The 14,509-nt window shown below is 33.8% G+C and overlaps 1 protein-coding gene across 4 annotated transcripts in view; it reads left to right on the top strand.

Annotated features, from left to right (window-relative positions):
* cdc42bpb (CDC42 binding protein kinase beta (DMPK-like)) overlaps positions 1-14,509 on the top strand; it is a 90,180-nt gene that overhangs the window by 15,683 nt on the left and 59,988 nt on the right. For all 4 annotated transcript variants that reach the window (XM_051137991.1, XM_051137992.1, XM_051137990.1 and 1 more), the window contains exon 2: positions 11,536-11,627. In XM_051137991.1, the coding sequence (XP_050993948.1) occupies positions 11,536-11,627 (92 nt within the window). The remainder of the gene's footprint in view (positions 1-11,535; positions 11,628-14,509) is intronic.

Raw genomic sequence — 14,509 nt, 5'->3', positions numbered from 1 at the left:
CAACTGACATGTTCAAGACCAAGAAAGACAGTAAGGACATCGTTAAAATAGTCCATGTCACGACAGTGGTTCAACCTTAATTCTTTTTGTCCACAAAGAAAACGAAACAAAAACAATTTTTTTCTCTTCTGTGTCAGTCTTAGCTGTGTGTTAATGAGCATAACGTTGCAAAGAATCCTTGTAAAAATACTAAAGTTGAATATCAGTCCCCACAAATATTAAGCAGCACACCTGTTTTCAACATTTGATAATGTTTATTGAGCGGAAAATCACGTATTAGTATGATTTCTGAAGGATCGTAAATTGTAATAATAAATTGATCACTTTTACATGATTTGTAGCGACTCACTTGTCACAAAATTTACAGTTTTTTTTTTAAATGATAATTTTATTAATTATCATCTTACCTCTAATTAGGGATGCACCAAACTGAAAATACAGGGACGAAAATTCTGGTTGCATTTGGCCGAAAACTGAAACAAAAAATCCATTGTAATAATTAATTATTTTACTATATATAATATAATATAATATAAATTTTAACTCAATAATTTTAATGGTACAGAATTAAAAAAAAAAAATACAAGCCAATAGAATAACCACACTTTTATTGAAAGTAAGACAATAAAATTGGACAGGAAATGATTAATAATTAATATTAAATATCAATAGATTTTATTTTTATTTAGTTCTAGGCGTGAGAATCAGATTTCACTTTTTGTTTTTTGTTTTTTGTTTTTTCAGACTAACTATTCAAATATTATATAGTCCTACAAAGCTGTTATTATCAGAACATGTGAGCAGGGCATAGTGTCACAAGAGGGTAGTGGTGCGGCACCATATATTTTCGGCTCATATTTTTGGACATTTATTGGCCCAAAACTGAAAATGCCATTTTTGGCTGATAATTTTCCAGTGGCCAAAATTTTGGTTAATCCCTACATGTAATTTCAGTGCACCCCTAGTGTCCCAGACACATTAATTTCCCTTTTTTTTTTTTTTTTTTTTTTTTTTTCTTTAGCGTAATCTAGAAGGCTTTTTAACCAATGGCTTCTTGATTACCCATTTTTCTATTTTTAGTTTTAATTGAAATGATCCAGCGTGATCGTAGTTCAAAGCGGTCATAATGCAGCAATGGAAACTTTCAGGCTTGTCCAGTGAAAGTTTACACTGGTACTACAGTTGCTATCATGCCATTGCCAGAGCATGATCCAGGAAAGGTCTTTGAAGTTCAGCCACGTCCTTGGCCAAGTGGCTTGAGCAGAGGATTACTGTAAACGTCTCTCATTCAGTCCAATTGATCAGAGTTAAAGTCATGAACCCACTTGGAAAATCACTGTTGTGCCAACGGCTGTTCTCGCTCTCAGGCTGCAATTGTGTTCCATTAAAGTCTAGTTTGGATTTTTAATGTGTCCCCCGGTGATCATTCCTTAAATGCTTGTTCAAAGCTACGGCACAGACTTGCTCTTGCATTTTAAGCATTTGACCTAGTTTTTCTTTGAATGAAAGATGAGTTAGCAGCGATCATCTGTAGCTGTGGATCTGTAGCTCAGAATCGCTGTGCTCTGAATCTCACGAGACACTGTCGGGGGGACTTTTGCGCCTTGTGATGATAACAACCTCCATTTTCTGCTCCCCGGCTCCTGTCTGCGGTCTCAGTGAATATGCTTGTTACTCACTGGATAAAGATTCATCTTCAGGAGCAGCTAAACGCTTAGCGGTGCTGTGGCGCACAGGCTTAAGATTTCTGAGGAATGCATTATGTATACTCACTGACTGGTGCACTGCTTTTAAATGTTATCAACCTGCACAGAAATACCAGACCTGACATTTAGACGAGATGCTGGATTATTTTATAATTTTTTTAGACCAGTCATACTGCATTAATCGTGAGAATCTTAGGTTTTACCTTGTTTTAGATATGCTAATCTATGGCACACTTGTTAAGATGCGCACCAGGCCGATTAATAAATAAAAGATGTGTTACTAGGGAGAATAAGTGTCTAGAGCAGCACTTCGAGCTCCAGGGCCGATCAGGGTCTCAAAGTCTGTCATTTTCAAGTGTCATGCTTTGACACTACATTTATTATTTTATAATGTAGAGTAGTTTTGTAAGACTTTTTAATTTTAACTCAATCATTTTAATGATACTGAATTTTCATTCAAAAACCCACCCCCTGTGTTACTGTTGCTATGTCTGACTAGCAATTACTCTCTCATGCAACACGTCAGTGAAAAAAATATTGCAAAGAGGACACTGACAACACACCAACAGACATGACAGAGCAGGTTACTTTAGGTATGAAAAGTCTCAGCTTTCAAATTGTCATTTTGTAAGAAATGTAAGCAATACAGTTTTGTGGCTCTTTAATGTGTTGTGACAGATCGCTGTAGCGCCTCAGTTCAAGTGGCATATGAACCGTTCATCTCTTCCTCTTTACTAGTTACAGCGTGAAATAAACATGAATGAACATTGTATCTTGTTTCAACCGCTGAAACAATTTTTCAAGTTTAACTCCACCAAAGTTAATCTAATCATCTAATTTAATCATCTAATCTAATTTTCGCATGTTAAAAAATAAATATGATTTCATGTTGCCAGTCACTTTTACACTGCCTCCAAAACTTTTATCTGTCATAAGAAAATTTTGGACTCGGTGTGCTCCGTTTTTGCTCTGTTTTGTCTACAAAAATAGTTTCAAACAAACAGCAGAACTGTTTTGCCTCACACACAACGGTGTTTCGTTACTGAATCGATCAGCCGTTTGAGTGAATCTATTGAATGAATGACTCAGTGACTGCAGTGATTTGACTGCAGGGATCTGCTGTCACCTAAAGGTGATTTCAGGTTTATATTTAAAGTACATTTTTCACTCTTTTTCCGTAATTGTCATCAACAAAGTTCCAGAAAATATCGAGAAAATATATATATTTTTTGACATTATCGCACACCCCAAGCAAGAACCTGTACTCTTTCAGCCGAAAATGGCATTTTTGTTTTTAGTCTGAAAGAATGAATATCCTTGATAATTTTCGGCATCTGAAATTTCGGTTTATCTTTGAACACTTTACTGCTTCTGCTGTTTAAAAGTTTTGATCAGTGGATATTATAGTTTTTTTGTTTTTTTTTTAAAGAAGTCTTGCATGCTCACCAAGGCTGAATTTATTAATCAAAAATAAAATGAAAGTAAAAACATAAAAATGAGCAAAATATTATTACAGTTTAAAAAAAAACTATGTGAATATATTTTAAAATGTAATTAATTTATGTAATGGCAAAGCTCAGTTTTCATTACTCCAGTCTTCAGTATGACCTGATCCTTAAGAAATCATTCTAAAATGCTGATTTGGTGTTCAAGAAACATTCGTAATTGTAAGTGTTGAAAACAGTTGTGCGGCTTGATGTTTTTTGGAAAGCGTGATGTGCTTTTTTCAGGAATGTGGATGTTTTAATGAAGAGAAAGTTCAAAAGAACAGCATTTATTTGAAACAGAAGTCTTTTTAGATTTCACATAGAATCTTAATGACCACAAATTTAGGGCTGGATGATTAATCGAAGTAATCAAAACCGAAATTCAGAACCACTAACCGACGTAATTTTCCATGTCGGTTATTTCGTTTTTTTCTCCTGTTAATCCTGTTAATGCTTTCCCATTAAAAACATAGCGTGTGTGTAGTCGGCGCTATATGTTTCGCTTACATGTTTTTACAGCGTCTCACACATGAGTGGCACGTTTAAGACGCCGTGCCAAGTGAACAGAATTTAAATTTTAACACGCAGCGCCGCTTATCATTGTCAGTTCCAAAGCAGTGGACCAATCAGACGACCACAGAGGCGGGGCAAGTGTTCCAAGCTTTTGTTTACAGTAGCAGGCTGGCATGGCTACTTTTGTATTCGACAGCAAGACTGCGTCTTGTGTTTTAAACACTAAGGTGTGTTCTGTCTGAATGGCCAGTAAGAACCTAGCGTAAATAATTGCGCAGGATAAGATCCCTGAGAGGAAAATCACATGCAACAATGATCATGAGGCAGATTCACATCTATAACTTGGAGGGCTAAATAAATAAATAAATCAAATAATAAAAAAGACGTTCATTAATCGTAATCGAGGTAAAACGTTCAAATTGAGATTTTGATTTTAGGTCATATCATCCAGCCCTATTTGAATTGTACTTTGTGTAATATTACTCTATTTTAAAACTGCTGTGCGGAGTCTACTGGTATTTTTAACAATGGAAAATTGCATACTTCATCTTTTAATAAAAATATTTAATGATATAATTCAGTTAAATTATACCACATGGCGTTATTTGTGATAATATTGGCCTACTTATTTTATACATATTAGGTTTAGTCTACTTTGCGAAATATGCTCAAGCATTGAATTATAGGTTATTAGAAATGTTTATTTCTAAGAGAATAAAAAACCTATCTAGTCAAAGGAAGAGGAAATAAAAAGCTTTCCAGATCACCCACAGATATTAATTTGTTTTCATACAGATGTACAAACTCTTTCATTGCATCCAAGAACGCAATTTATTTCAGGCAACGCATTCTTGATTCTTCTGTTCTTTCTCTCTCTTATGCTCTAACATTTATTTGGTGTTGCATAATGGTTTAGTAATAAACATTTTCTTGTCCCCTGATCATAGTGTGGCCTCTCTAGCTCTGTGTTGTGACCTGGTGAGTATGGCAGAACAGTGTGGGCTCTGTTATCCCGAGCTGGAAGAAAAGCGTCCCGCTCCCTATGGCTCACTCTGAACAATAGTCTTCTCATCTCCTCAGTTGTGAAAAATCACTTCGATGAATGACTCAGTTAGTTGTGAATGTAAAACTAATATTGTCCTGTTGGTCATCTGTTCCGACTGCTTTGGTATCGTACGCTTGTATGCTTACAGAGGCGTGCTGTTGGGAAAATTTCCACCCAGAGAGCCACAGTCATTCAGATCGCTGTTTGTTTGAAAGCGAGTGGCTCTATGCTACGCCAACGTAGTGGTCTGATTCCTCAGATTGACGCAATAAATCAACTCAGCTGTAAATGAAGATTAATGTCCTTGGTGCTGTAAGCATCTTTTTGTGGAAATGATTACTATTATTTGTGTGAGGGGGAAAAAATGTGATGCTTTAATGACAATTAAACCACCTTTGCAAACTGGACTTGCCTTAAAGCTGCAGTAACTTTTTTTTTTTTTGTCTCAAAACTGACAGAATTTATATAAGTACATCATGAATCCATTTTCCAAACCATGTTTTTGGCTTATCCTGTATCACTACAGCACACCTATGATACGTTTTTATATTCGGACTGTTTTAGACTGGCTCTGGTGCGGAGTAGCGCAGCACCTGCGTGATTCGTCATAGACGTAAATGGAGAGAAGTAGCTTTGGCTACAATGTTCTTCCTCAAGACACATACAGTTCTTTTTATTAACCGCTGAACCAAAAGATATGAACTGCAGCTTTAAACAAGCACTGTGACAAGAAAAAAATCGAAGTTATGTTATTGAAGTATCTTTTGCAAGAAAATATTGTTTCAGTTTTTCTAATTCACAATTTCACATTTAATTCAGTGTGTTCATGCGATTTCTTTGTAATTATTTGTGAAATTTACAAGCAATTTCTGAAAATTGTTTTGCCACAGTTTGTTTTTCTGTAAGTAAGGTCGCACTAGATAACTTTAATTAGTTAATGCATTGACTAACAATGACAACTAACAGCTAGCAATGCATTTGTTACAGTGTTTATCAAACAGTTGTAAAAATACAAAAACCATTTGGCCCAATTATAGTGTAATTACACATAAGTACTGAGTAATAATAATAATAATTAACATGTACTGACTTTCAGTTTAGGGTTAGGCTTGTACTTTTACTGTCAATTTATTGTCATTACTATAGTAAATAAGGAAATGCAAAATAATGTTACCAGATACAACTTTTGATTGTAATGTATTTGTAAATGTTTAAATCGGCAAACTAAGATTACTAAATGCTTTAGATGTATAGGGCCCTATGAAATAAGTATTTTTCTGTGTTCTGTTTTTTCTATTTTTATTTTTCTGGATTCCGTTATTTCTATTTTAATTTTACTAAACGGTTATATAAGATTTTATTAATCAAAACGCGTCTAATTGATTGAAATCATGAAATTGACACTATTTAACAGCGATTTATTAAAAGTTTTAACAAAAATGACATTTTTAGGTTTTATTTATTTGTTTTTTACTCAGATTCAGTTTTATTTTTACCAAGTTCTGTGTTTTCCTTTGAATTTCTGGATTCAATTTTAATGGTTTCATTAAATTGTAATAATAAGAACCATCTGTAATTAATTGGTTTTTTTTGTTTTTTTTCTTATTTACTTATTTTCTTTCTTTTTTTTTCAGAAATACAGTGTTGTGTATTTACATTTTTCTGCTAAATAAAAAAAAAAGACTATATTTGTGTATTTATATAATGGCTGTCAAACGATTAATCACGATTAATTGCTTATAACATAAAAGTTTGAGTTTACCTAATATATATGTGTGTGTACTGTGTGTAATTATGTATATATTAATACACACAAATTAATGTATATATTTAAGAGAAATGTTATTCATGTACAAAATATTTTATGTGTGATATAAATATATAAAAATTATAATAAATACACTTGTTAATATTTCTTAAATATATACATGAATGTGTTTGTATTTATATATACATAATAATTACACACAGTACACACACACATATGAGGCAAACTCAAACTTTTATTTTGTATGCGATTAATCGCGATTATTCGTTTGACAGCCATAATTTGTTTATTAATGTGCCATTCATTTACACAGAGACACTCAGAACATGCAGGATTCATATTTAAATAGTGTTTTTCTGGCTTAATATTTACAGACACTAGCCAAAATCATGGTTTGATTTAATTTGATTTAACTGTTGATTTATTCATCCAAAATTTGGCAAACTCCATGACATTCCAAATTATACTGTAAATTCCATTTAGCAATTCCGTCTACGTTTTCCACATCGTGTAAATCATAGGGCCCTAGAAGTATTTTTTGTTGTCACATTAACTAATGTAGTCATCAAATGGAAATGAAACCAACCTCACATAAAATAGGGCAGGGCATTTTTATTTGGCGTTAGTTTTGCTGTGACCCGTCATCATTGTTAAATATTTAATTGTGTCATATTGATTGGAGATGCTCCGCTTTGACACCCATGGGATAATGCAGTCTATTTTAAACTCATAAAGCTGAAGCTTTTATATGTCAGGTCAGGCGTGTCCTCCATGAAGACATCGTTAGATGATGTGTGTGAAGGTATTAATGAGAGGAGAGGAGCGGTTACAGTGAGTGTTACGCTGTCTGTATAGAGTGAGGAGGATGCTTCACTGCTTCATCCATCACAGTCTAATCTTTGTGCACAGGGCTCCAGTGTCACGCCTAATGGAGCGTGCATGCTAACCGCAAAACTCTACTGGATGCAGGAAGTGAAGCAGCGTGACAGGCAGATGCACTTACACAAAAACTCTTAGGGATGGGCCAAAATTGTCATTTATATATTTACAGCAGTATCTATCTATACACAATCTAATATATTTTTCTATTTGAATAGATTTTAAAAAATACATTATTTAATTCTGAGACGTCAAAGCTGAATTTTCAGCATCATTACTTGAGTCGTCAGTGTCACATGATCTTTCAGAAATCTTTCTCATATGCTGAATTTGCTGTTCAAGAATTTTTTCTTATTAGCAATCTGAAAAACAGTTTTGCTGCTTAATATTTTTTGGAAACTGTGATACATTTTTGTCAGGATTTGTTGCTAATTAGAAAGTAGGCCCCTATGATTTCTGCGAGACAGGAAATGCAGATAGAATCACGGAATCCAGTCATAAAAATGGAATTTACTCTGTAACTTGTTTATTTTCATCAATTAAAAGATAAATGAAATTAATTCTTTATGCCTTTTGAAACATTTGATACATTTCTGAGAAAAATAAACACTTTACAAGGCTATTGTAAGAATAAATGAAACTTGTTTTTATGCATTCAAATAATTAGACATGCTAGAACACAGAATTTGATAACAATAAAACCTAAGGTGGGCAAAAAAAACAACATTTCACAGGGCCCTAAAAATATCATTTTTGTTAAACTTAAAAAAAAAAAAAAAAATGTTAAATTAAGGTTCATGATTTTAATTAATTAAACATGCTTTTTGATTAATAACATTTAATTGTTTAAAACATTTAACCATTAAAAAGGAGTACAACAAAATTTGGGAAAAAATAAAACAGATTTCATAGGGCCCTATGGTAGTACTAATGCTAAGAATAAAATTATTATTAAAACACTCTTCAAGGAATATTGACCAGAAAAATTATTTACCAGAATTAACCAGAAAAATGTAAATACACAACACAGTATTTTTCTAAAAATTTTTATTTTTTCTAAAATCAGTTAATTAGAGATGCTTTTGATTTATTACATTTTCATGAAACCATTAAAGATGGAATCCAGAAATGTATAGAAAACAAGAAAGAAAATCTGATTTTGATAGGGCCTTACTGTTGTTTTTGTTAACATTTAATAAATTGCTGTTAAATTGTGTAAGTTTCATTATTTCAATTAATTAGACATGCTTTTTGATTTATGTATGTATTTTTTAATTTAACCCTTAAAACAGAGTCGAGAAAAATTTAAATATAAAAAAAAAATCCAGAAAAAAGAAATCAAATGGAATTTGGGAAAGAATAAAATGGAGTAAAGTAATTTAGATAAGAAAGTTATTAAAAAAAAAAAAAAAAAAAGCTTTTATTTGAAATATAAATCGTTTGTAACATTATAAATGTCTACTGTCACTGTTGATCAATTTTATGTGTCCATTGTGAATAAATGTATTAAAAAAAAAAAAAAAAATCTTATTGACTCCAGACTTCATAGTTTCACTTTTCCACTTTTGCCTCTTTGTTTCTGTTGGCCACAGGAACTTTTCTAGCAGCTTGTTTTCATATTTTCAGTCTTGCAGCTGGTGTTCTGATGTTGCCATAATCATTTAGTATGTGAGCGATGAGAGTTTATTGTAATTGAGAATACATGGACCTGGAGACTTAGAGAAATGCCTCATTATGTTTGGGGGCCTGAGAGGATTATCAGATTACATGTATGACAAACAAAGCATACAATTTTGAATATGAAAAGCAGTTTTTGTCCCCAAGGAGTGCTTTTAAAAGTATTGTGTATGCTAGTCTATAGGGCCAGTAAACATTATTTGCAATAATTAAAACTTCAAAGCAGAAATAAACAATTCCTCCATGTCATCCTTTTTAAAATTGTATTTATTTCATTATTTATTAACATTATTTTTTATTTTTGGCTATATTTCCGTTTATTTTTTATTTGCGTATGCATTTTGAGGATCTAATGGTTGGCAGTGGGTGAACATTCAAACTAAGTTTCTTACGCTGAAAAGTTATGCATCTTAATTTTCAGAAGATGACATAACTTGCGTTACATATTCCCTGAGTGGCCCTCAGCGCCCCGTCTGAGAATGGGTGACAGGGAGAACCGCTTTGCTTGGTCAGTGGGTTAAAATACACAGTGGTGCACCACCAGTTTATGACTCCACATTATGAACTTCTGTTGTCAGTGATGCTGTTAATACTAGTAGCTTCCTAAATAAATGATAATATCAGACTTGTTTTTTTGTTTTTTTTTGTTGTTGTTGCTGTCTTGGGACTGACATACCAGTGCGCTGGCCTCGTGCATGCTGGGCTATAAAGCTGTCAATAGATGCTGGGCCACTTTGAGGGCTCTTCTCATTAAAAGCAGATGATGTTTTTTCCATGCAGCTCTGAGCGTGCGGTCCCATCTGACGGCTGAGGCGCAGGCCTGCCGTGTGTTTAGAGCTTAGAGCCCTTTTGAGTGATAAATGTCTTTTGTAACTACATGAGACTCGGTGTATGTCCTCATATGGCGAGGCGTTCAGGCTGGCTTAGCCGTGTCTTGGGTGCTCGCCAGGCCCCCAGCGGTGCCTCGTAAAGCAGGAGGGACGACAGTTTGACAACGTGAAATTTAATGCACGCTGTTTAGGTTACATTGTTTCTTGACTTGTATTTGATGGAGTCACGGTAGCGCAGCTTGTGGTGACATTAAGATCAAAATCCATCATTTCAGTAGCACAATACATACTTGTATTGCTACTTTTGAGATCACTTTATTATATCAGTACCATAGCAGTTTTATTTTATTTAATATTATTTTATTTTTTTATTTTATTTGTAACACTTTGCAATAAGGTTTCATTTGTTAACAATAATTAACTCTATTTGTTAACATGAACTATGTTTATAAGGCATTTATTAATCTTAATGTTAAGTTAAAAACGTACTAATGCATTATTAAAATTGTATAAGGTATCTGTTAACATTATTTAATGTACTGTCACTGTAACATTAACAAACAATAAATGCTATAAAATTAGTTTTATTTCATCTTGCTTGATGCATTAAGTAATTTTAACAAATGAGACATTATTGTAAATTACCATTTTTTTTAAATATTTTTTTATTATTTTTATACTTAAATTTGCATGAAGACATTTACATAAATACATAATAAATTTACATGAGTACATAAATTAAAAATTAAGAAATACATTTACATAGACATTTACATAAATTAATGTATTTATTAATTGTGCGTACAGATTTTCCTCACATCTTTTCCTGATAAGTTAATCTTTTGAAAACACTAATTTAATAACACTTTAAAATCTTTATACAATCTCAAAAGGATTATTAATTTTTAAACTACACATTATTATTCTGTACTAAATTTACTTGTAGCATTTAAAACGATAAATCTTTATTTCAGTGTTTTTTTTTTTTTTTTTTTTTTTTTTTTTTTTTTCCCACAAAATGGTTTGAAATTCAGATTTTGGCCATAATTTTAAATTCTAATTATATATTATAATAATTTAGGGTCCACCAATTATTGGCATCGATATTAAGCATTTTTATGGTTATCGGTATTGGTCGTTTTCAGAACTGATTTGCCGATTAAAATAATTTAAAAGCATTTAAAGAGCTTTTGTCAGAGACCTTGTTATTGTTCATTTTGACATTACATTTTTGACTATAAAATGGTATCAAATTCTGACTTTGGCCATTATTACAAATTCAACTGATTATCGGCACCAATATTAAGTATTTTTTATGGTTATTGATATTTTTTTATGGTCATTTTCAAAGCCAGTTGTCCGCTAAAATAATTTAAAAGCATTTGTCAGAGCCCTTGTTATTATTAATTTTGACGTTCATTTTCATTTTTACACCAGACATATAAATATCGGTTCAGAATATCAGTTATCGGTCTACTTGATCTGTAATAATCGGTATCAGCATATATATTATAATTATTGGCTTATTTGTATCTGCCAACATTTTAATATTGGTGCATCGATCTTATCTTCATCCATTGTCCATTTCAAAATATAGATCATAACTAATTCTCTCCTTCTCTCTTCACAGTGAAGCCATTCACAACCACCGTGAAGGAGATGCGCCTTCACAGAGACGACTTCGAGATGCTCAAAGTGATCGGCAGGGGAGCCTTCGGAGAGGTGAGGAACCGGGTGAACCCTCGCTGCCTTTTTTGGCATGTTTAAAAGTGCAGGGAAATCACCTCTGAATCATTGCAGCCTTTGCCATATTGTGTGGTTTGTTTTTGGTATTTCGACGCTTTGTTTTCATGACCCGTTTTGTGTGTCCAACGAAAACCCCAAACTATCAGCAAAGTATTCATGTCCTCCTCCAGCATCTTATCAGCAGCCGCAAACCAAACCCCTTCCTCTCATCCGAGTTTCCCTGCTCTTCCCCCCCTGCCAATTCCTCGGGGATCTCGGCCTGGCGTTGGACTGCTATTCTTGGGCCGGCACAAATCTAGGCATTTTAGACGGCTCGTTTGTTTTACAGGGGAATGTGCTACTCGTTCCTGCAGTAAAACACTTGGACTATTCACTACACGCACAGTGCACTTTTCTTTTTCGTAAGCAATCTGTCTTCTATCACTGCTACATTTTCCTTTTTTCGCTTTTCCTCTTCCTCCTGTGCACCACAATGGAATTTGATTGCTCTCAGTGGAAAAACCTGTCCCATGTTATGGAGGAAAAAAAAAGAGAGAGAGTACTTATATAGTGTTCTTTTGGTTAGATCACTTTAATCAAAGCCAACTTTGGTCCCAATGCTATCCCACTTGTATTTGGGTCTGAACCACAGTTTTGCATCATTAGAAAGCATGTTTACATGCATGATTATAATTGAAGTAAAGAGTGCAACAGTTCTGTTTTGTTGATATATTGATTGCATTTGCAATACTACATGGGGTTGTAGTTCTTTCTGTCATTAAAGACATTAAAGGGATAGTTTAAAAACTCTGTCGGTTAATTACTCACCATCCTGTCGTTCCAAACCCGTAAGACCTTTGTTCATCTTAGGAACACAAATTAACATATTTTGATGAGGATATTTTGAGAGCTTTCTGACCCACTGAAACTGAAACTTTCAAAGCCCAGAAAGGTAGTAAGGACATCGTTAAAATAGTCCAGTGGTTCAACCTTAATTTTATGAAGCTATAAGAATACATTTTGTGACATTTTTAGGATCTATCCCTTTTAAAATTACATTTTATAAAGATTAATTACTGATTTAGTAAATTACTGATTTTATCATGTGGCGACACAGATTATCAGATGAGGTCAAAAGTTTACATACACCTTGCAGAATCTGCAAAATATTAATTATTTTACCAAAAAAAGAGGGATCATACAAAATGTATGTTGTTTTTTTTCTGACCTGAATAAGATATTTCACATAAAAGATTTAGTTTACATATAGTTCACAAGAGAAAATAATATTTTAATTTATAAAAATATCACTGTTCAAAAGTTTACATATGCTTGATTCTTGATAATGTGTTGTTGCCTGAATTATCCACAGTTTTTATTTTTAATTTTTTTAGTGATAGTTGTTCATGAGTCCCTTGTTTGTCCTGAGCAGTTCAACTGTCTGCTGTTCTTCAGAAAAATCCTTCAGGTCCCACAAATTCTTTGTTTTTTTTTTTTGTTTTTTTCAGCATTTTTGAGTATTTGAACCCTTTCCAACAATGACTATGTTTTTGAGATCCATCGTTTCACACTAAGGAGAACTGAGGGACTCATATGCAACTATTACAGAAGGTTCAAACACTCACTGATGCTCCAGAAGGAAACACAATGCATTAAGAATTTGGAGATCGGGGTAAATTTAACTTCTTTTGTCTTTTGGGAAACATTTAAGTATCTTCTGAAGGGCAGTAATATGAAGACAAAAATATAATATTTAGGCAAAATAAGAAAAATATACACATCTTCATTCAGTTCAAAAGTTTTCACCCCTGGCTCTTAATGCATCGTTTTTCCTTCTGGAGCATCAGTGAGTGTTTGAACCTTCTGTATTAGTTGCATATGAGTCCCTCAGTTGTCCTCAGTGTGAAAAGATGGATCTCAAAATCATACAGTCATTGTTGGAAAGGGTTCAAATAAACCAAAATGCTGAAAAATCAAGGAATTTGTGGGACCTCAAGGATTTTTCTGCAGACAGTTTAACTGTTCAGGACAAACAAGGGACTCGTGAACAACTATCGCTAAACAAACAAACAAAAAAAACATAGCTGTGGATCATTTAGGTAACGACACAGTATTAAGAATCAAGCTGTTCCATAAGCAAAAGAATATAGGATGTATCATTGGATGTATCATTTCAGAACCTGAATCAGGCTTTATCAATTGGTTCTGTTTTGATTCCATGTAATGCTTACTGCCTCTTAGTTGATGACAAAAACAGGGAAGACGACGTACATGTGAGCAGACGAAGTGCTCTTTACAAACAGCTTCTCCTCCTTACCGTAGATTCCTGTCAGGAATGTCAGTTGTGGCACAGGAAGCAGGGCAGGACGGTGCAGCTTCCAGGAAAGGCTCAGGAAACCAGAACCGTCTCTAAGGAGTGACTTTCGTAAAAATAGTGTTTCACTCCGCATGTAATGTGCTGTTCATTGTCCCCTCCTCAGCCACCAAGACCTCAATAACCCTCGCTTCTCAGTCCCTAGGCTTTTTTTTTGTGATCGTCACATGGGTCTAATGATGACTCAGATCTTTGGGGGTTTTTGCAGTTTTTCTGTTATCATCAAGCCAGGCTATTGTTAGTGTGTGCTGCAGCTTGTGTCGGTTTCTGAGCACTCAGACTCATGTGTGAACATGGTGCTGCTGTTTTGTTCCCTCTCCCAGCCGTTTCCTGTGGCTCTAACGTTACAGGATGTACTTCCAGATAAATCTCTTGCATTTCCTGTTTATGATTGATGGCGTGGTCCCAGCTGAAGGCCTGGAATTTGGGACTACTTAAAGGAATAGTTCCCTAAAAAAAAGCAAATGACCACTTTTTATTCCAATCTAATGTCACTGCAAGCTTG

Source organism: Labeo rohita, chromosome 20 (genome assembly GCF_022985175.1).
Source record: "Labeo rohita strain BAU-BD-2019 chromosome 20, IGBB_LRoh.1.0, whole genome shotgun sequence".
Classification (NCBI taxonomy): Eukaryota; Metazoa; Chordata; class Actinopteri; order Cypriniformes; family Cyprinidae; genus Labeo; species Labeo rohita.
The sequence above is the reverse complement of the archived record's forward strand: the minus strand, read 5'-3'. Positions and strand labels throughout refer to the sequence as shown.